Here is a 22,077-nt window from a genome sequence, read left to right as displayed (position 1 = left end):
TCGAAATATTGACGATGGTTTTTTTGTGACTAAACGCACAGCGGGTTTCCATTTTTGAGGCAAGTCTGCGATTGTTTTTATGCCTTAATTGTATCAGTTTTTTTTCAGAATGTATGTATGCGGTGCTAGGAAATGTCATCTCATTGTAAATCAGTAAAAAAGAACGGTTGTAAATGCTCGTTTCAAGTATTAACAATAATTTGCTTTGATTCGTCGACGTCGATGCGCCTTTTAGGAGTCAACTGAGCGTTTTTGTGTTGCAAAACTGCACAGAATCAGGAGCAGTTGTTTGTGTTAACATCCACTATTTTCTGTTTCATCTTTGGGAAATATACCTGTGGCTAATTTCACTAAACCTGTTTAAGAGTCAAAACTTTGTGATGAAATGCAATAAACTTTCATGGTAATAATGCTGGTGTAAATCTTTTAAATAGACTGGGTGGACGCCAGACTTCGTTTGTATTCCAATTTATGCTTGCTTGCTATTCCTTCCCTTATTTTCCATTGATCAATTACAGTGACGCCCAAGATCAGTAAACATGTATGCAGTCCGTATTGATTTTGCCTCCGGCGAAAATGACGTCAGTGCTGTACACTTTTAAATCTGCCGAGGGAAAACACCGCTCTGCTTGAGGCGCGTAGCTCTGGAACAAAAGTGTCCGATCGTCTGGCTACAAAGTCGGGAGATGAAGAGGAAATTTACCATCTGTTGCAAGTTCCCGACCTTCGAGCGACCATCGAGCTCCCGCACTATCTCCAAGCGGCAGACTGACACGATGTCACCCCGGACGCAGTGTCGACATCGATAGCGATGCCACACTGGCACTGCCGGAAGATGCTCGTTTTGATGTGCCTCCGGTCCACTCCAAATCCGGCTCATACCGGACGCGTCCAGATATTCGCCCATCTCGCTGGAGCGAGTCAGAAAATGACGACGGCCAGTTGTGGTTATTTTCACAGCGCTTCAACGATATCAGAGATCCTATGTAGATGTTTTTAATGCTCAAATATTTTGCTATGGCTATTGGAAGTGACACGCCACCTTTCCTCTTTTCCTTCCCCCATCTTATTTCCTCTTGGCCGTATACAGGACAGAAGGCGATGTTTCGACAGTCATGACAGGCCAAGTCGGCTCGAACAAAACCGAGCCGTTGCGACGCGTCGCAAGACTACCCAGTGACCACCCACACTCCGTTCCAAGGGCCAAAGTGCGGCGGCGGGCGGGGCGGTGCGGGGCACAGGCTCGCCGCGGAGCTGATGCAACTCCGTCACCCTGGCCAGTGATACCGCCCCCGCTTCTATCTCCAGACGCCCTCGGCGGCCCGTAAGAGATAGTCATTATCCAACTTCAGATGGTCCACCGCGAAACTGTTTACATCATGCACCGAGGACATTGTTTATGTAGCGGCTGTTCAGGACGTCGCGTTGCAGTGGTTTCGTCCATCCGTGCCCCGGATTTGCGGTGAGGTCTTGGTCCTCCCCTGTGGCGTTAGCCGAGGGTGAGGCGGAGCTGCTGTGCCTCATACCCCCGCACGGCTGCGGCGCGCCGGGATCGCTCAGAATGTGAGGCAGTCATGACGGATGACGGCCCAATGACGGTCCGATGACGGCCGTATGACGGCTCCCGAGGTCAGGGCGGCGTCCGGTTCAAACCGGCGCGGTGTTACACGCTTCCGTCGGTCCGTGGGTCTCGTATCCGATCGGAATTTCAGTGAATGTTGGAAAGTAGAAACGTGTCATTCTGAATTACAGCGTGTTTGAAATGAATGTGGACTAATTTGATCTCACAATGTGCATGTGAAGGTCCCTTTTAGATAGGTGTTGAGTAATGATACCAACGACCTACCTGTTTTGGTCTCACTGGACAACAGACACCAGCATCATCGTTCCAACTTCTAGCCGTTGCTGAGCTCTGCTTTCCAGCTCCGTGGAATTTAGCTACCCCTGATAACAGTTACCTGACCTAATGACAGATATTCGGTGGCCGTTTGTGTCATACAAGAATGTAATGCTCGAACCAGCTACAGATAATTGAGATTCATTGATAAATGGACGCATCTGTGGGCATTTATCACGGAGCTATCTCCCTGGATACAACCAACGCTTACTGAGTGTGCTGGATTTCAAACTAGCGGTGAGAGGAATGTTCCATCAGGAGAGGGGTATCGCCATGCCAGGCTGTGCCGCCCTCTCGCCTATCTCCCTCCGTCGTTATTCCACCTTGTCAAGCTTCATCTCCAGCCAAGGCCCACAAATGTCGGCTGTTATCACCCCACCCGCAGTACGTTCATCCGACACATGCCGAGAAAGCCCACTCAATGTGCCGTCGTACCCATTGCCTCTGCCGCGGTACAAACCGACACGACATGCTGCGGCTGGCATTTGGCACTGCCGCCTCTGAGCCCGTCATATATAGGCGTTATGCATATGTGTACCACATCCCCCGGGTGGAGCCTCGCGAGGCGCCGTCGAGCGCCTTTCTCCAGAGCTTAGGCCCGCCCGTGACGCCCACATCATGGGAATTCCACCATTGTTCTAGCACAGGTTGATGGCCAAAACTCGTCAGGATTGTCCCGGGCCCATGGTGGCGTCAGACGTTGTTGACGACGAGACTCTGGCTGATCTAATGCCTGTCAGGGACTGTTACGTTGTACTGGGGCCGTGATCTAGATGTCGAGCGAAGTGTGGAGGAAGAACCCGAAGAACCGGCCAGATTTATCAGAGCTAGACAGCAGTCATCAGTCACATAGCGTCAGTAGAAAGGGGGGCAAGGAGGCCGGGGTGGACACGAGCAAGCGAGTTCATATCGGGTGTACCGGTATGGACATAGCCATCACTCATGAATTGTATCCATCTGGGGACACTGGGGCACTGGGAATGCAGAGTGAGTCCACAGGTGTGACAGGCCAGGTCGGCCGAGGATTAAGGCCAGTCAGCTTGGTCTGGGTCCGGTGATTGAGGACGTGGGCTACGATGGTGCATGAACCTCTTCACGGAATGGGCTAGACGTTTGAGACTGACGCTTTCATGAACGGTACACATAAATTCATAACTCTGAAGCAGCTTTTGAGCGGTGCAGGCCTTTCAACTTTTGAATCTTGTGGGTAAATATTCGTTACTGCAGACTGAATGCCGGCTTTTAGAGTCAAGTCTCGATCAACTTTTACCGGCAACTTTTTACCGTATGCCGATATAAAACTTAGTGCAATCCGACGGCTTCTCTTCCCCGCTCCTCAGACAGGGACTGTCAGTTGAGTCTCGCGGGTCTGACCTCGGCAGGACGGTGTCTACTGACGGGTCAGCCGGCCACACCGGGATGTTTTGAGACCACGGAGACCAGTCGCGCTGACTGGGCCCGTCTCTGAGCTGGTGCGATGTCTGGTCAGCTCCTGGGTACGCGTGGCGCGGTGTCGGCCCGTGGGACCCCGAGCAGTAACTGATACTCGGTGTCGAGAGGGTTCAGCGCGCCCCGTCTGTGGCTGTGGCACATGAGAGAGCGTTGGTAGGCGGCGCCTGCATTGTTAACCTGTAACTAAGGTGCGTCTCCCAGATGGATTTGCTTGCTTCGCGAAGGGAAACACCATTCTCAGAACATAGAAAGTTATGCCCAATGATGAAATAGTATAAAGCGAAGCAATCTCAGGCAATTGCATTTGGAGAGGGAAGTGGGGAAACGGCTTAGTACCTCAACTAACTAGATGGTAGCAAGTTATGCGCTGCACTTGCATCCACTTAGTCAGAAGCCGTCTCTGTTTTGTTGCGCTGCAATGAGTAATGTTCAAGAGGCCTTCATGAAACATGCAATCTGGGTCAGGACTGACAAGTTCAATTGACATTCAGCAAACATCCCTGCAGGGAACGCAGGCCTCCTTGTGCCCATCTGTTTTGCACTAACTCATCCACCCTGAGGTTTATTGTCTTAGTCTCTCGGAGCGGTCGTCTGTAGTGTGTACCAACAACTGCTGTTTGCCGTTAATGCCTGCCCTGGAGCTCCTAGCTGCGACTGTGGGCTGCCCAGCGGTGGCGGGGGCCGGCCCGTGTACCCTCGGCACCAGCAGGGTGACCTGTTTGACCTCTGTGCGGTGACACGGCGGGGAGGGGCGCGGCCCGACTCCCGGTGCCCCCACTGGCCCCGCGATGCGTCATGCACGGTGATGTGGTGGACGGCCAAACATGTCCCGTCGCGTCCGCCGCCGCCCTGTGAACATTGCCCTGTGGTCAGATAGCCGGAGCGACAGCGCGGCAATCTCCGAGCGCTGTGCATACATTTCACGTGACCAGACACCAGCCGAAGAGACCTGGAGGTCGGCGCGGCTGCCGGTCAAAGTTGGTGTTAGTGCGCCGCGCCCAGCGCCGTTGCAGTTCCGCTCGGAGAGGGACGCTCACGCGCCGATAAATATTCAATCCATTTCGTGGGTGTGCGAATGTCAACAGTTCAACTTCAGAGACCACTGTATAAACACGCTTTCACTCTGTGCGGGCCGTATCTGGCGCGAGGCGCGTGCAAACGAAGGCAGCGGCGACAGGCCGAGCTCGGCTGGCCAGCGGCCTGCTGTCACCGGATGGCATTAATATTTACCGACCGGCCCCGCGCCCCGCGAAAACGGTCCATGTCGATACAGCGTGTCGGTGTCGGTGTCGATGTCGACATGGCAAGACTGCGTTTGATAGCCGGAACAAAGGGCGGGCTGCGGTTGGTCGACAAAACACTACAACCGCCATGTCCCACCGCCCTGTTCCACTGCTTTTCCCCACTCCACCCCGGCCGCTCCTCATCCATGGTCCCAACTGGTCGCTCTGTAGACTGGTAGACTGGTAGATCTCGGTAGACTGGTCGGGCCCGTCCCAGTTGGTCGCTCTGGTCCGGACCAGGTCTCGGTAGGCTGGTCGAACCCGACCACCTCGGTACCAGGAACGAGCCCCCTCGTGACCCGCGAGCTGCAGCTCTCTGCCGGTCTGCCGCGGTTTCATGCCCCCGAGCTGCAGATAATGCCGACGATTCTTTGGAAACGATTCAGACTCGAACGTAGTAATGCAATTGAAAGAATTCAACGCGGCGGCTGATCCCAGTGACCTGGCTTCTACGAAATAATTAATGGTCAAACTTACCAAAGTTATTTGGTACATTGCGCATGCGCAACAAAGTTCAGCCCCTGCACATGTTGCTATGTCAGGTGCCCTCCCCTACAGTGGTGAGGCTAAGCCGCTCTGTTGCCGTGCCGTTGGCACTGGAAACACAATGACAGGTGTAATTGGGTGCGGGCTGGCCGGTCGCCGAGCGGGTCGTGTCAGTCCCGTGGGCGGGGCCTCAGGAGCACCGTCAGGGTCGTGAGGGGTATCGCGGGCAGTACCGTCCACCAGCGCGGCACCATTGACCTCGCAACTGGTCCCCGACGGCGCCCCGGGCGGTGACACAGAGTCCTTCTGCGAAACGGTCGGTCGGTGGGTTAGTTTGACGGGGAGGGGCTGCCAACAGGTGAGCACTGGATACAGACTGAGGGAGGGCAGGGTGGGGCCCTGTGCAGGTGCATAAACTGTGCATAACCGGGATATCCAGGGGTGGAGGTTCCACTGGTGAACATGGTTTATGATTGGATCGGATGTATGTAGTAGCTAAATGGAGCATGGTTGAGGGCGGGCTCTATAGAGATGAATATTGAGTACATGACCGACGTGACCCGACTGGTCCAGACTGGTTCCGTGTCCCAGTCTGACCCGGTTCACGGTGACCCAGTAGCAGTTGGAGGAACACTGCCAAGTCGGTGGGTCGTCTCTCACGGATGTGCTAAGAGACAGCTGGGTCACCGTGGTGACTGGTGATTCAAACAGCTATAGTCTGGCAAACCTAAGAAAGAATGGATTCAAAGTGCTTCGGTCATTGATGCATGTGCATTTACATTGTGAGAGCATATTTTCCATTGACCTATACCTATAATAAGATATTTTCTCTCACAAATTTTCACACAAATTTCTCCAAACCATACCTTTAAAGTGCTCAAAACACGTGCAAACTGATTCAGGCGTTTTAACTCTGTTCTTTTTTAGGTTTGCCAGACTAGTTGACAGTGGGATGTGAAGGTGGCATGCGATCGTCGGGATAATGGCTGTGGATGGCTGCTCCGAATGGACATGGTTGGGCCAGCCGATGACGTGTGCGATGGTGTATGCAGCGGGAGGGGAGTAGTCGGGGTAGTCCCGTCAACGGCCGCTCAACAACTGCATACCGGTCCGCGCCCTCCCTCAGCGTCTGCATGTCTGTCTGCTTGTGTGTTTGCTATGGGGTTTTTACCATGCGGCTCCGGGTGGGCCTGGTTTAGGTCTGTGGAGTGGTGAGCTTGGTCACAGTGTGCTGGGTGCAGCCTATTTTGTGCCATTGTGTCGGGAATCGGCCACATACCCAATCCATGGTTCACTTAGGAAGGCTCGTCAGTGGTCAGTGGTCACGTTTTAATGGGTAGATATGTAACCAATCAACTACCCAGTGTTCCAATTGGGTGCGGTCAATTTTTACATAACCATCTTATCATATTCCGATTACTCCCAAACGCACTTTATCGGGATCCGTTATTTCTCTTGACCTGACCTCATCCCTCCCCATGTCTCCTTGCCCTGGCCGACTGGCTCCCCCGCCCCCAGTGCCACCGGTCGGCCCGGCGGCTCGTCCAGCCCATATCGGTCGTCGGCCCGACGTTAATTAATCACCACGGTGTGCCATCACCGGCCGGAAACGGGTTGTTTCGGGTCACCGGGGCCGCTAGCGGCGGCTGTCACCAACCCACGCTCATGGCGGGGAGCGGGGAGAGGGTTTGGGGGTGGGTGATATCCTTCCGATTCGGTCGGACATAAACTGGGTGAACGGCGGACGAGCAGAGTTAGTGTGATGAGTGATGTCATGTGAGACCCCTGCCCCGTATTGGAAACGATCGAACTGAGCTTAGATAGTGTTGACATTTAGGCCTCCGATCTAACTTTGTCTGTTATTCAAATAATTTATGCAAATATTTCGGTCTTGTTGCTGCCCGAAAGGATGTTTGGTTGCGTGTCCATGGTAGTCATGTTCCCAGCAAACGGTAGGCTATGATGCCCGTTGGGCTGAGGTCACCCGGTTATAAATATACCCCAATATCCGGCTAGTTGGCCCAACGACTGACGATGAATTATGTTTTCGTTTGTTTCTGCCTTTGTGCCAAACCTTTACTTTCATTTTTACTTTTTGGCACCTTCCCCAACAGATAATTTATTTTATATTAAGATTGACTAAATAATAAGCCATTCTTTCATTATTTATGTCGTCGGTAGAGGCCGGCCTTTCATCAAAGCTCGTTCCGATGTCAGCTCTGTTTGATGACATCTCGTCTGTTTCTCGTTCTTGTGACATGGCTGACCGTTTGGCCGGCTGACCTGCCAATGACCCGGTGCACACCTGCACAGTGCACACGGGAGGAAGTGTTACGAGGGTCATTGCTCAAATATGGTGGGCTACCGCTGCACAGGCTGGGGCTCCGCGGGGGGCCGTGGGTCTGTGCTGGAGTCGCAGCTAGGGGCTGGGGTGTTGGTAGATGAACGTGCCACTAACCTACCATGATGCATATCATCACTTTTTTATTTCCATGCACATTTCACAATCAACAATGAGCATAAGACAGCTAAGTGAAGTCATTCGAAGCCATTAATTACACGAAGCAGCTCGCTTTCATACCACCACAACTAAAGTACCAAGCCACCTCACTTACATGGGCTGTGGCTTCAAGTGGCCATTACACCGGACAGCAAACCACTCTCGTATCCTGTGTGGCACGTGAGCCCAAGTTACAAACGAGCTTCGGCTTCCGTGCTGACCGGTAGCGTTAACAGTCGCCCTGTCCGAGACACGCAACATGTCTGGTGACCCAGACGATGTCTACTAGAGTTGCAAAATTTCCCTACCGCACTACCGGCATGCCGGTAATTTTTCACTACCGCAGGTTTTTTCGTGGTATCTGGCATGTCTTGCCGGTAGCATGCCGGTATTTTTGATTTTGTGCAAAAAAAAAATATCAGCAAAAGATTCAAACTTTGGACACTAAGAGGTTCTCAAATTGTAATAAAACAGCAATATTAACCACTGCAAGATACATTTTGTGGTAGAAGTTCCATTGCTAAGGGTAGGGGTAACACATGGACCTCAGCATTTCACAGGCTTGGTTATAATTAGAATTGTCAAGAATCTACTGTGGTCTACAAAAGGAAGAATTGGAATGGTACTCATTCATGTTGCAAAAGCACGATCAATTAGTAAGTCTAATGGTAAGTAATATGTATAACACAATAAAATAAATAAATGTTCATGACAACATTCCCTAGGGGAAAAGGCAGAATCAAAACACCAAAAAAACACATTGTTTGGAAACTGGCCTTGAGTCTTGAGATCATGAGATGTGGTCTGAGAAACTCCACAAAGAATTTGCACCGACAGTTCAGCTGAAAAGGCAGGTGTTAGGTAGCCCTGAGCCTGACTTTGGTCCCATAATTAAATGAAAATGGATTTGAACTGACATTTTGTCTTATCTTTACAAGAAAACACATCATGAAGGCAAAATTGACACAAAGTGACGCAAAATAATACAACCAAGGATTTACTTTTAAGATTGAGATGCTCTCTCCCCTAATGAATGGATGTAATCTGATGACGTAATAGGTATTTATTCATATACCCTTTTTTGGTTGAATTACTGAAGAGAAATGAATTTTCTTGTAGTGAATTACACTCACATTGTTGATTTCATTACAATTTAATATTGTGTTGGATAATTTTTATTAATATAATCATTCACGAGGCAGTGGCTTGCAGTCGTAAAACTTTTTTTTTTGCAGCGTTTTATTCAGCTGGTTAAAAGCCTCTGTTATGGCGCATTTGTTTCGAAATCCTTCATAACCTTTTGTTTGTTCCCGTTTGAGGTTGGAGAGGATGGAAGATATCGTTTTTATACATATTATTTGGTGACTGTTCTCAGGACCAGTGAGTTATTAGCTCATTTTTTTACATGATTCGTATCTTATTCACGAACCAGCAAGCCATGGTGGATAGGAAACAGCAGATGTTGATCTCTGGATAGGAAACAGCAGATGTTGATCTCGCTTCCTCAGTTAGGAAGATGGCCGAATCTGTACTTGTTTATGTTTTGACCATCTAGATTTTAAACATTTGGCTGGTGCCTGCAACATTTTAGGAGAATGTGGAAAAGTAGAACACCTGTGAAATGTAAATGTGATTACTGCTCAGTGCTCACTGTCCAGTCTTTAGAAACACATTTCAGAAATTCAAGTTCTTTTTGTCCTCGCCTTTTTGCTGAATGTGTTAGTTTTTTTTTGTAGGCAATACCGCTTTGATTACAGGTGATATTTTAACAGTTATAGACTGAAATTGAGTTTCAAAATTTTGGGTATTTGTGGGGCCAACTCAGCCAAAATCAGCCTGCTGGTATTTGTGGTTGGACAATGGATGGCTGCTGGGTGGGACAGGTACTGCATGCCAAAATGTGGCATCTCTTGTAGGGGTAAGCTAGAATCAAGAATGCAGGTTTTTTAGTATGCCGGTAATTTGGCGGTTTTTTTGCTTGGGGCGTGGTAGCATGCCGGTATCCCAGAAAATTTTTGTGGGGCGGGGCGGTGCCGGTAGCAGCCTTTGGGGAAAACTTTGCAACTCTAATGTCTACCAGACACAGGAACAGACGGCCAACGAACCCGACACTGCGGTGACGTCATACTCTGTGACGTCACCGTATTCTCGCCCACTCATTGGCTCAGTGTTGTGGCTCGGTTTAGAGAGGCAATGGGAAAGGATATTAGACCAGGTAGGCGTGTAATTAAGTCTGGGCGTGACCTAAATTCATTGTTGGTTGATACACACGCTATATCAGGCGCTTTCTAGTTAGAAGGTGAAGTGACTTGTTATCAAGCAAACCGTGGGATTCGAGGGAATCCACAAACAAGTTATGACTGGTTCTTAAACAAGTCAAACTTTTTGGTGTGGTGCTACTCTTTCATTTATTTACCTATTAGGGGCACTGCGACAAATAACGCGATATAACTGCTCTGATTTGTCCTAAACCCTGAGCTGTTTGTATTCTTTTTGCTGCTCCCGGTAATCTGTGACAACAAAAACAACTTCTTTCCTTCTATTCGGAAGCTGTAAATCATTCATATTAACTCGCCATACCTCATCCAACACAATTTGAGCAGGCGGATGCCCGCACGGGACTTGGCGCCAGTTAAAGTGCTGTCGGTGTCAGTTGCAAGACGCGATATTACCTGGCAGTCAGCAGGAAGACTGCGGAGATGCCCGTGATTATCTGAACAGTGAACGGGCGCAGTCGCTATCCGGGTACAGTGCGTCGTCAGGCCGGTTCAGCGGCTAGGAAACGGCTTCCGGCAGACGTCGCCATGGGCTGGAAGGAAATCTGAGGCGCAGCTCGGGAAGTTTATGAAATATTGCATTATTTGATATAATGGAATGGAAACAACGGTCAAGTTTCAACATCATGCACTTCGTGCTTGAACTGAATTAATTAAGGTATATGAGTACCGTTAATTGAGGACCTTGTGCTGCTCTAGATACATTGCTCTGTCCTCGGCGAAAAATCACGCCCGCTATTTCGGTCATGCCGCTCCGGTCACCGTACCCCGTTCAATAGCAGCATTGCACTGCTGGCAGGCCTGGAATAGATGACGAGCACTGCGCTCCGTACGTAGTTGTCAGTCTTGCAATCACGACAGTTTGATGTGCCGCGGGGCCCTCGAATATCTGCCTGTTCGCCGCCATCACGGCGCAACTATGTCAAGGCTGGGCCGTGCGGGGGTGGGGGCCGGGCCGAGAGGGTGCGGGGAGGGGGCTGTTGCCGGGCAGCGCTCTCCACTGCAGCCGTGCTGCCGGGCAGCTCACGGTCGAGTCCAGGTGTGGGCGGCCTGGACCCGCCTGGAGCCTGCCATTGTGAACAGTGAGCGGTCGCGGTATGTGAGTGATTAGATAAGTGGGCGGGTGCTGGGCTGAAACGACGTACCTGAACGTTTGTGGGAGCCATGGTTACCAGGTGCATTCATGTCAGTGATTGCGGAGGGCTCGGGCTAAGCACACTGTTACTGGGCCAGCACTGGCCTCCTGTTGCGATGTGTGTTGTGTAAGCCATGTTCGGTGACCTGACCTGACCCGACCTTTGTTGATCTTTTGCAGGAACGGCCGGTCGTCCCATCTACACTCATCTTCTGCAGGCAGTCTACGTCACCACACCAGTCTTCTGCGTCCACTGTGAGTACCCGCTCTGATCTCTCCTGGTTTTGGTAGAATAATCGCACCGCTTCCTAATATAGCCGTGAGCTCAGACCCACACATCAGGAGATCGTTTTACGTAGAAATTAAGCGTAGATCATTTCACGCGGCTTTACGTCTGATCTCGAAGACAAACCAGCTGATGTCACGGGTCGGTTGTTAGCGGCTCTTCTCCGCACGTGTGTCGCCTGTCTCGCCGGCGGGTGTCAAAGCGAGGGCTGGCTCACTTTAGTCCTGTGTTGAGGCTGTAGCCGCCGCAGCCCTACCGTAGGCGCCGCGGCTCCGCAGTGAGCGTGTAGCCGCCCCAGCCCTACAGTGAGGGTGTAGCCGCCCTACAGTGAGGGTGAAGCCGCCCTACAGCGAGGGTGTAGGCTGCAGCCGCCCCGGCTCGCTCTCTCCGACCTTGGGTTGTTGTTGGGTCGCGGAGGTGCAGGCGCCTCGCCCGGTAACCTAACCACCAAGGCCGGCAGGATAGAGCCCAGTGAAAAAAAATCGCCAAATGATCACGACATGCACAATGACAGGAAGACGGTTTCCAGGTCACTGACTTGATGTTGCAGTGGGCACAGTGGGTTGCACAGTGCAATGCTGGCTGCTCAGTGGTTTGTCGGGGCGGATATTTTATCGGCTGGCCAGGTCGCGCACTGGTGTTTTTCGGTGGATAGATTGTTCCCAAGACATGTTAGGAAGAGGAAGTTTTGTTTGGTTATTGTGGAGTGCTTCTTGAAACTATGCTGCTTTACGAGGAATGTAGTCAATCTGATTGTCGCAAGCGCTGTGGTAATCCTTGTAATGGTAAGGATAATTCAACTATTGGTATAAATCAATGCTCCTGGATATGACTGCTAGGTTGCCAGCCAAACGACACGTTTTTGCTAGTGCTTAAATATTTCTGTTTTATATCTTTTATTTTATGTTGAGGTACGCTTACGTCATCGCCTGTAGATAACTGTCTCTCGCGTTTTCATTGCATTTTTCATGCGCCCCAAACATAGTTTTTGCTATCCTATCGGCTCGCAGCTGACGTATTTTCCATTATATTTTGTATTTTTGTTGCTGATCATTTTCCATACGGTCATGCACGAGTCATGTACGAGTCCATACGGTCTCGTATTGTCAAACTATTTTTAAGACAACTAAAAGTTTCATATTTGAAGAACAAACTTTCGTCTTGGCAGCCCCCTTACGAGTGTCGCCGCGCACACTGATGCTTTTCTCAACACGAGAACCTGGCTCCGCCCCGGCTCAGCCGCCCAACGACCGGCAAACAGTCAGGCCTGCGACTGCGACTTGGCAGACTGCGCGCCTGCGTGACCGCCCCGTGGGGGGGGGGGGGAGGAGAGCGCGAAATGGCACCGGGCCCGCCTGGCAACGGACACACAGAGCACCACTGAAAGGGAGCGGCGGGAGGGCTGGGCGGGGTGGACGCTTCGTGCTCAGTGCTCACTGATGTCTCTTGGGGGTCGTTTGTAGTGCTTACAGTGGTAATTTACTTATTTGCCTTGCTACCTGTATTAGATTATCAAAGGAAGAGAGGGGAGAAAAGGAAAGAGAGGGAGAGAGAGAGAGAGAGAGAGAGAGAGAGAGAGAGAGAGAGAGAGAGAGAGAGAGAGAGAGACCCATGTTGCCAAGCAAAGAATATCAGCTAACAATTTGCTCATGTCAGCCACCGTTTGACTTATTGACGTCAGTCGCCGTAAAAAAGTCGCACGAAACCGGGCGTGCTCGGCCGGCCTGGTGGACCGATAGCGGTCGGCCGGCGGCTGTTTTTGTTTCCACGTGGAACATGACGCCGTCGTTTCGGATTCCATCTCCATCGATCAGCATTGGGCGGCCGTGCCGTGCCGGTCTGTTGCTGCCCCGAAGTACCGCGGTCCACTTCGCTGACCGCGCGAGTACTGCGGCACAGCATAACTTCAGGCGCGCACCGCTAGAGACATCTAGCGCCAAGAATATGCGTTAGGGCGGACGGTGCGCCGATGTCTTGTTCCGGGATGGCGCGGAGTTATTAAATGATTGTTCTTTTGTTCAAAACGCATGTGAAGTGAGCATGAACATTGATCATGGTCAAGTCGGAGAATTTTGTGTGCGGAGATTAACTTGAAGGCTTCTAAATTTGGTTTGCTGTTGATGAAGTTACCTGTTAGTGTGTATTTGTTTCGCAATTGATGGCCTAAATTCCTGTTAACTAAATAACATCCTTTTCTTCGTTGAGTTTCGTGCGTAAATTTGTGTACGAAATAATTACATTTCTGTGTTTGTCAGCTAACTATTAACCTTTCTTCAATTGGGTACTTGTCATGATTTTCTATTTGTTAGCACCATACCGTCGCTAGCCCAGGGCGGTCGGGTGTTCCGGAGCCCCGGCTAGCCGCTGGCAGCGGCAACGGCGGCGGCGCCGCGCCGTCTGGCGGGGCGCCTGCCGTCCGCCCCCACCCCCGCCCCCGCCCGGGGCGGTCGACAGGTGCCGGGCGGCCGCCGCCCCGGGCGCCTCTGCAGGGGATGACGTCACCGCTGGCTGCTCGGTGTCGTGAGACGGACGAGTCAGTGTGAACCGCCCTAATTTGTAGCGGTCCGGTAGCCAGCTGGTGGTAGAGGTCAGCTGGGTCGCCGTGACATCCCCAAGTTGCCGTGTGGAGAATCACGACCGGTCATTTCGTGATGGCCGGACACGCGGTGTTGGCGTGACTACCGCCGTGACTGGGGTTTCAGGATCTGGTCGTCCAAGGCCAAACACTGGAAAGGTCCAGGGGCAGCCAGGCTCAATTAGCCATTGTTTTAGGAAGTTCATACAGGCACATATCACGGGCGTGTGCTTTGACACCCAGCATGGTGTTATCTCGAGACCTCAAATACGGAAGTAAGCTGTGATTAAATTCGTAGCAGAATCTCAATGACCGCATAGACAAAGACCATGCTACATTTCTTGATTACAGGATTTTTCCTTTCTGGACATGATTCAATACTAATCTTCACCAAACCCGGTCACAATCCCTCACGCATTAAACAGCTGTGTGAGGTGTTGGCGTGCTCTGTGCGCCAGGCCGCCGACCGTGCTCGAGCTTATGAACCATTCACGTGTTGGCGGCGTGGTGCGTGGTCGCTACACTTGTGGAGCTCTCCAGTCATGGCGTGATTCTGGCGTCAGGTGGGCAGACCTGCCACGAGGCGGGCACGCCGCCTGTCTGGTGGGGTGGCGCAGCTCGTCATGGGGCTGACCCGCGCCTCTGTAGGCCTGTCGCCCCAGCTATGTCAGCCGCGGAGCCAGGCGTTGGCTCGAAAGTGCCGCTTGTCGGGCCATGGTGCTGTTTTTAGATCAGCACCTGAGGCTAGTCCGGATGGTGGAATAAGGGGAGGGTGCTCATGGAGATTCGAGCGCGGTAGATGCTGTTGGCAACCCGTCCGTTTTGTCACCCTCTGTCCGCCACTCTTTATCACCTGCCTGTCCGTCACTCCGTCCTCGCTATCCACACTGTTCACACTGCCTCTGTCACCCCCTTCCCATTCCCCTATCACCTTACCCAGTCTGCCCGTCACGCTCGGGCGCCGCCGGCGCAACTCAATGCCCCGTGAAGGAGACTTACCGTGACACCGGCTGTTGCTACCCGGCGCACTCCGCCCGCTAGCCGGGAGTCGGCGAACTTCAGCCAGCCGTGGCGCGTTGCATGGCGATGATTGTCTGATAGCGCCGAGATCCAGACGGCTTCGTGAGCGGACTGTGCCGGGTCCAGGGAGATCTCAATCCGATTTAAGCAGTCAGGTGTTTCTGTAGTCATAATATCTGTCTGTGTGCAGGATATCGTTCAGATTTGTCTCCAAGCTGCGGTGTGGGATGGATTGTGATCAGGTGCGGCGAAGACCCGAATATTTCCGAGGATTCAACGACATTGAGCGATGATTCCATTGTCTCGATGGCAGTGATTCTTTTTTTTGGGGATCTTCAGTGGTACGTTCCATTCAATGCGTTTGAATGAATGAATTCGAAATTGTTCTTTTAAGAATAATTTTCCATTAAATAGCTTCACGCTTTTAGTTTGGTTGACCTCAAATTTCACACTACCACCTTATGTCGAACACGAAGCTAAAATCAATTTCAAAATGTTAAAAAATTACAAATTTCCACTTCTTACTAAGACGAGCGTTGTTTTGGGTGAGTTAAAGTTAGGCAACTGGCATGTCCCCACGGCAGCAACGTATAGCAACTATCAATATATTTTTTATGCTATGATAGTGTTGGGTACATAGGCCTAGGCTGTATAGGTGTAATCTATCTGTATAGGAGCGCCGGGGGCGTGGGCCGTTCACCTGACTACTGATGACTGAGGAGGGCTACCGAGTAATGCTCGCTCCTTTATTTATGACCAATCCCGCGGCGTTGCACCTGCTCCCGATCCGGCTGATTTCTGATGCAAATTATCCGCCTTGTCGCGCTCCTGCCGACACGCCATTGGTCCCGTGTGCAGCTGCGTCGGCCGCTGTGGCTGCACGCACACGCACATGTCGCACTGCTCATGTTTAATTACAGAACAGACGCCGCCCCGCTCCACCATGTGTGGACGTAAAGCGGCTAACCCGCCGCCCGGTTGTCGGGAAGTTGGCACTCTACCTAGTGCAGCTGTGCTAGCTATCCGTCGCGATGCCTGCGTATCGCTGTATCAGATCGCTGATATGTGAAATTATGCGCTTAGTCACAGACGCTTAATGTATGTGCTTGCACGTTCAAGCTTACCCGGATGTCGCCAATGCGGTATATTGTTTTTTAACTTGCTCGGCTTAACTTGCTGACCGAATTGACTACATGAACATCAACATAGGGTGGCTAAGAATGTTTAGAGCTGCTTTCGGCTGCAGATTGAAATATTTGAAGCGTTGGCGTCTGTAGTGATGTCATTAAGGTTGCTCTAAATTGAAGAGTTTCGGTGATGACGTGTTTGTATCCGCCCGCTGACGTGGTTTCGTATAAACTGTGTAGTTCGAAACCAGGGGAACCATGTAGGCAATAAGCCTGGTTGACCGCCACATCGTCGCCTGATGAGCAAACGCTGCCTAATAGATCATCCTTCCTGCTACCATTTTTTAAGATTGATTATTTCGTACTCATATCTTTTATGAATGGATAGTCCCGCACCTATCTTGTATGTTGACTGGATATTGTTGACGTCGCAAGCTTTCACAGGTTATACGTTAACTCCCTGGATAGTGTTTTTGTCGAACTATTACATAATTACCTGTCTTGTAAGTAGCATGCTGGTGTAATATCACGTCAATCGTCGCTCTGGCGTGATTCTTCGGAACAAATATGGTATGCACCAAAAGTGTAGCATGCGTGAATAAACATAACGTTTTGCAACTTCTTATCATTTCAGAAATCTGACGTTTACATGTTCATTTTACGTAAAAAGTTTTGTTTCTTTTCTTTTTATAGTTTGCTTGCTCTTGGCTCGTCATCTATAGGAGATGTATTTGTATTTGTATTGGCGTTAAACCTATGCGAGTCGGTGTTATTTTTACGCATCCTTATTCCTACGTACCAGCAGCAACAGAGGCGGACAGGTCTTACGTCATATCATGTAATGATAGGTCTTGTATCGCATTTGTTACATTGTTAGTGTTATTTTAGGCGTTACCAGGACTATACCTTTCGTTGAATAGACTCCTAACCATAATAGCAGCCAACATGTCTCGCTGCAGGCACCTTTCAGTGCTGCACTGAGTTGCCTTGTCACCATTCCTGATCCTAAGTCACAGAGTTTCGGCGAGATGCCTGTACTGTGAACTAGTCTGTGGCCTTTTTCTCCGTTGCTTTGAAGTGGGTGTTTCGCAGAATTCGGTGTGCCGGTGGTGGTGATGTGCTGGGCGTCGTGTATGGCAGCGACTGATGTGCTCCACGAACCGGTCGGACCCGTGCGTCCTGTAACAGCCCTGCGGAAAATACCCTCACATGTGGCACTGCATCAAAGCACGGCTCTCAGCAAACCGCTAGGGAGTCTCAAGGAGGTTCTCTTTAGCATATTTGAAGTATTTTGGGTCGTAATATGTGGCACGAGATATGCATTATGCAGTGAGCAAGCATTGCAGAATGCAGGGACTACATATCTGTTCAATAAGCAATATATGTGGCATAACTGTATGAAAAATAATGATTCATGCGAATTTCTGACGATATTTCATCATCATAAAACAAGTTGACTTCAAACATTTATTTATCTTCCGCCTGGTTATTTATTATATGCCTGTCAACGATTATCGTTTTTATTAGCTCAATCACAAATCAAGTCATGCTGCCAACTTCTACGACACTGGGTTTTACATTTTGTGAAAACAGCTGATGCCTTCAGGGGTAGCACAAAGACAACGACACCATGTTCTAAAAACAAGGACACTATTTAGCTGTCATGTCTGAAAAATAGCCAACATGTCCGGCAGATGTCTATATTTGGTGAGCTCATGGCGTTCGTATTCACCGCCTGTGTACTAGACACGCCACTTGTGATGCATGAATGGCTGATTGCAATTAGGCGAATGTGGTGCCGTTTTTCCGGAACTGTTTTCCGGGAGACGCCATTGTTCCTGGCGAGAATAGATGGCCGCGTCTGCAAGTCTCGAACGCCACGCGAAGTTTCCGCATGAAACGCTGATTCCAAGCTTTGCGGCATTCGGAGTTTGCTGATGTAATCTGTTATAAACGGCGCGGCTGTTGCATGATACCGGCGATGATGGCTTTGCCAAAAACCGATTTAACCGCTGGCCTATGCTCATGAGAGGAAGTCACATGACTCTGGTATTAAACGGTCAATGCCCGTTTCCGCCCGCCAACTCCGGTCTAGAAACACACCAAAAATAAGCTTTTGCCGGTTCGGTCAATGTAATAACTCAATTGAAACATGGAGTTTGACATGGCCATCGGCCCATGTGTCGCGACCGAAACCGTGTTCAGACGTCCGTGGCACGGAAAAATGGCCGCTCCGACACGCCGCCATGCAGGCATTCTTGTGGCGTGGATAATCGAACCGGCTGATAAAGGGCTTTGCGTGCACTGCGGTGGCGGCGGGGGAGCAGGCCGGCCGGCCGAGCCGCCGGCGGCCTCCCCCGTCTAGTGACGCTCGCAGACGGGCCTTTCGAGGTCGTTCCAGCACGAAATCAGCTGCATGAACGGGGCTCCCGGTGCGGCAGCCTTCCGCCTTTCACAGCGTGTTTGATACGGTCAGTAGCGCTTGCTTGTTGTTGCACTTAAGCATAGCCCTGGAACAGTTGAGCTCTGACAATATAGCCAGAATAACGTTCTCCCCTTACATCCAGGCGGCTGGCATACTTTATTACTTGCCCTCCGCTGGGTCTATGTCCCATTGCAATGGGACAAAGCCAGACAATGCATCGTCTGGCTGGTAATTGACGTCGGCTGGTTGTTGACGCTATGCACGGAGGCATTCCCCTTACCCTGTAAGACGGGGATAACCCCCTCTGCACAAGTGCAAACATTTTACTCCTCTGCTGGTAGCCGGGTATCATCTCGTGATCTGCACCGCCATAATTCACTGGCAGGACGAGTGTCACGTGACCTATGCCACCGTTCGCCGTCACTGGGGCCAAGGCGGGGGCGTTGCGTCAGCTAGCGACGCACCGAAAATGTCGCCCCGTCGCGGCGCGGCGATGTGACCTTTGAGGTCGCCGGTGTCGCCAGCTCGCGGTCAGCGCTCGTCAGAGGAGGCGCGGACGGTGCCAGCGGCGTTTTTATGATCGCTGACAGTGGGATGACCTCAGACGTCACTCAGTCTGAGATGGTCCGAAACGCGGGGATGGGGGAGGGCTTGCTGGCCGGCAGTGCAGTCACTGATGCTGCATGGATGGGTGTGATGTGTTTTGGCTTATTGGTTGTGGCATTTGCATTGTGCAGATCATTCAGCTGTGATGGCAAACTGTGTGCTCTGTCATAGCACATTGTGCATTGTTTTGCAAACTGCGCAATGCCCTGTGCACATTAAACAGCGCAACATTCACCCCACCGCCTTGCTATTGCTCGCTGTGATGCGTCTTTGGAAACAACATTATCAAGTAGTTCCCCATATAATCTTATTCTAAAAATAAGCTTAAGAGAGGCTAGCTCAATCCTTCCAGCTTCATTGCACTGCTGTAAGTATACTCTTATTAGTCCCTAATTATCTCCTATGAACTCTTTTCAGTGATGTATGGCCGCTCTACTAATCACGAACAATACGGCTGCCGGCTGGTGACCGCCCACTCGTCTGGTGCGGCTGTGGGTTCATATCGGGGTCAGGGGTCCGTGGGGTCCCGGCGGGTCACCAGGGGGTGACTCAGCCGACGCTGGTCATTAGATGGACCATCAGCTAGTCGGCTGACGTCATAGGCTCGCGCATGACGTCATTATTAGCCTGATCTCAGTGTCGCAGAGTCTGGCGGACTGGGTAGGGAGTCGCGTCTGATGGGGACGATCAGTTTCCTGGGACGGGCGGGGATCATTGGTTGATGAAAATGGTGCAAAGATTGCACAATGCTCAGCTGGTTTTTAATCCGTAATTTGAGATTAATGCTTGACGTTTGCTCAACACATTTCTAGCAAAGTTGTTTTTGTAGCAAATAGTTTTAAATGACAGTGATGACGTGGGATCTGGACCCATTCAACCTCACCGTCCCCAGCGAGATCTACCTAAAGCAACTCGATGTAGTCAACTTTTAGTTGAAATTACATCATAGCATCTTATCTTGTCTGCCTTTAGCCGACATTTCATTCTGCTCATCTGGCTGTCTGCCGCGTCAGGATCACGTGTTTGTGACGTCACTGGTATGGCCTCTGACGTCATTGGCTCGGTGCGTGTCTCCGTGGGCGATCTTTGGTCGGTTCCGGTGGGTTTCTGGCGGATGAAGAGCTGACCAAATGCACTAATCGCCGCCTATCACCCTGTCGTCCAGTCACCTATGAGCGTGGGTGGTCACCGCAGCTGAATGGATAAACCTCCGAGACCAAAGTGCGTGCTGTTCTAACCCTCCCGCCATGTTTTCGTGCCCCCGGACGGTGTGACTGGAGCCGTTAGCAACACACTGGCTGGTTTTAGTCCGGCCGGCTCATGGAGCGGCCGCTCGTGGCCTTGGCTGTGGTTTGGGGAGTGACAAGGCCCGACAGGCCGGGCGGCTGGCGCGTGCTCAGATTCACGGGCGTCACAGCTGCCAGACCACCGCGGGATGAGCGGGCTTTCATCAGCATCTGTGGACGTTGCCACCCATCACTACTATAAATTTGGTTTGGAAAATATGTTTTATGATGTGTTCATAAACTGGGACGGTTATTTTCAGGTGTTTGTCGGTCGAGGTGCTTCCGGGTGGTGCAATCGGCTGTTCTAGCTCTGTCATTTTGCAAATTGTGGAGTGATTTGTTGTGGCTAATTTGGATTAGTTTGAAAATTTAAATATGAGTTTAATAATTTACGTATATCTTAGGAACAACACTGCAGGCAGCAAATGGCTAACAAGTTGGCGTAGATCAAGCCCTGCAACACCTCACAGACCCAATGACCCATGATGTCCGCTTCATGCGTAACAAAGTTGGTCGCTGGTGAACCATTCGCCAAAATAATCTATCACGCTACGGAAGTTTCTCTCTCGCGTCGCTTGGTATAGCATTGGTCATGGGTGAGAATTGCAATTCGCCAACTGCTTCACCCACTGGGTTGCTATTTGGCTGTGGGTGGCCTGGGCTAGCGTGGGTGTCTGGGGTTGAATACACTGGCCTGCAGTTGCTTCCTTTGGGACAAACATTGACATCAGCTGACCCGATTCCACCGGCGCCGGGCGGCGGGGTCGTGTGAGGGGAGACGGCGCCCCTTCAGGTGACCGGATCCCGTCCAGCGCCCCTTCAGGTGGCCGGATCCTGCCCAGTGTCCGGTCGGAGGATCCGCCCGCGCCGCCAGACTACTGCCGTCGCCGGCTGGGGCTAGGTCCCTACCTGTCCGTCCCTTCCGCCCTTCATTTATCACAGGGGGCGTCGGAAGTACAGCGGCTTTGTGGTGGGTACCCGCGACTCCACCCTCATCTACCCTTTCTTCGGCCTCCCCTCGGCTCCCCCGAGCGGCATGTGAAATCCGCTGGCCGCCGCTGCCCCTGGCCACCCACCCGCCACTCGTCCGCCGTCCGTCGCCGCGCGTCTGCTTGTTTGTGGCCAGCTGGGTCCTTCTCCTCGCCCCAAGACCGAACGATGACTGGATGACAGGAAGGGCCCGCGCCCGCCAGCCGTCCGGGGGCCGTTTTTTTGTGGCCCGTCCGTCGGCACCACCCCGGGAGGCGTTTTTGTGGTACTCACACCCCGCCCCTTTGACAGCGCCCGACCGCTGGCGATGGGAACAAAAAAGGGAGGCGGAGCGATGAAAAGGTGTTTTCGACGTCAATCATCGCTGAAGTGCATGCAGTTATACTGTTTCATACTGCAATGTCATGGAGGCAGTACAGAAAACGTTTCTAGCACCGTTTCACCTGGAAGATTCTGATCTAAATCATCCAGTCGGGCGCCTTTTTGGCAGCATTCACGACCATGGCAGAACATGCAATGCATATCTTATCACGCTGGTTCGTGGCAGAGCGGTGGCAGCTGTAAGCGGCCTACCTGGAACAAACCACCGACAACATCAGCAGACCAGCTGGCATCGGCTCGGCTGGTCGTTTCTTTGTATTCCGCTGTTGCTCCATTGGCCACCCACCGGCCGCGCGGAGTAACTGACTAAGCTTGGCCCGCGGCCTGGCGCCGTGGACGGCCGCCGCGACTG

General features: G+C 51.6%; 1 protein-coding gene across 2 annotated transcripts in view; it reads left to right on the top strand.

Moving 5' to 3' along the window:
- LOC122384298 (phosphatidylinositol 3-kinase regulatory subunit alpha-like) overlaps nt 1–22,077 on the top strand; it is a 151,731-nt gene that overhangs the window by 42,390 nt on the left and 87,264 nt on the right. For both annotated transcript variants that reach the window (XM_043371574.1, XM_043371575.1), the window contains exon 4: nt 11,210–11,284. In XM_043371574.1, coding sequence (XP_043227509.1) covers nt 11,210–11,284 — 75 coding nt within the window. The remainder of the gene's footprint in view (nt 1–11,209; nt 11,285–22,077) is intronic.

This window comes from Amphibalanus amphitrite, unplaced genomic scaffold, assembly GCF_019059575.1.
Source record: "Amphibalanus amphitrite isolate SeventyFive unplaced genomic scaffold, NRLGWU_Aamphi_draft 000185F_arrow, whole genome shotgun sequence".
NCBI lineage: Eukaryota > Metazoa > Arthropoda > Thecostraca > Balanomorpha > Balanidae > Amphibalanus > Amphibalanus amphitrite.
Note: the sequence above shows the minus strand (reverse complement) of the source record. Positions and strands in the feature narration are given on the sequence as shown.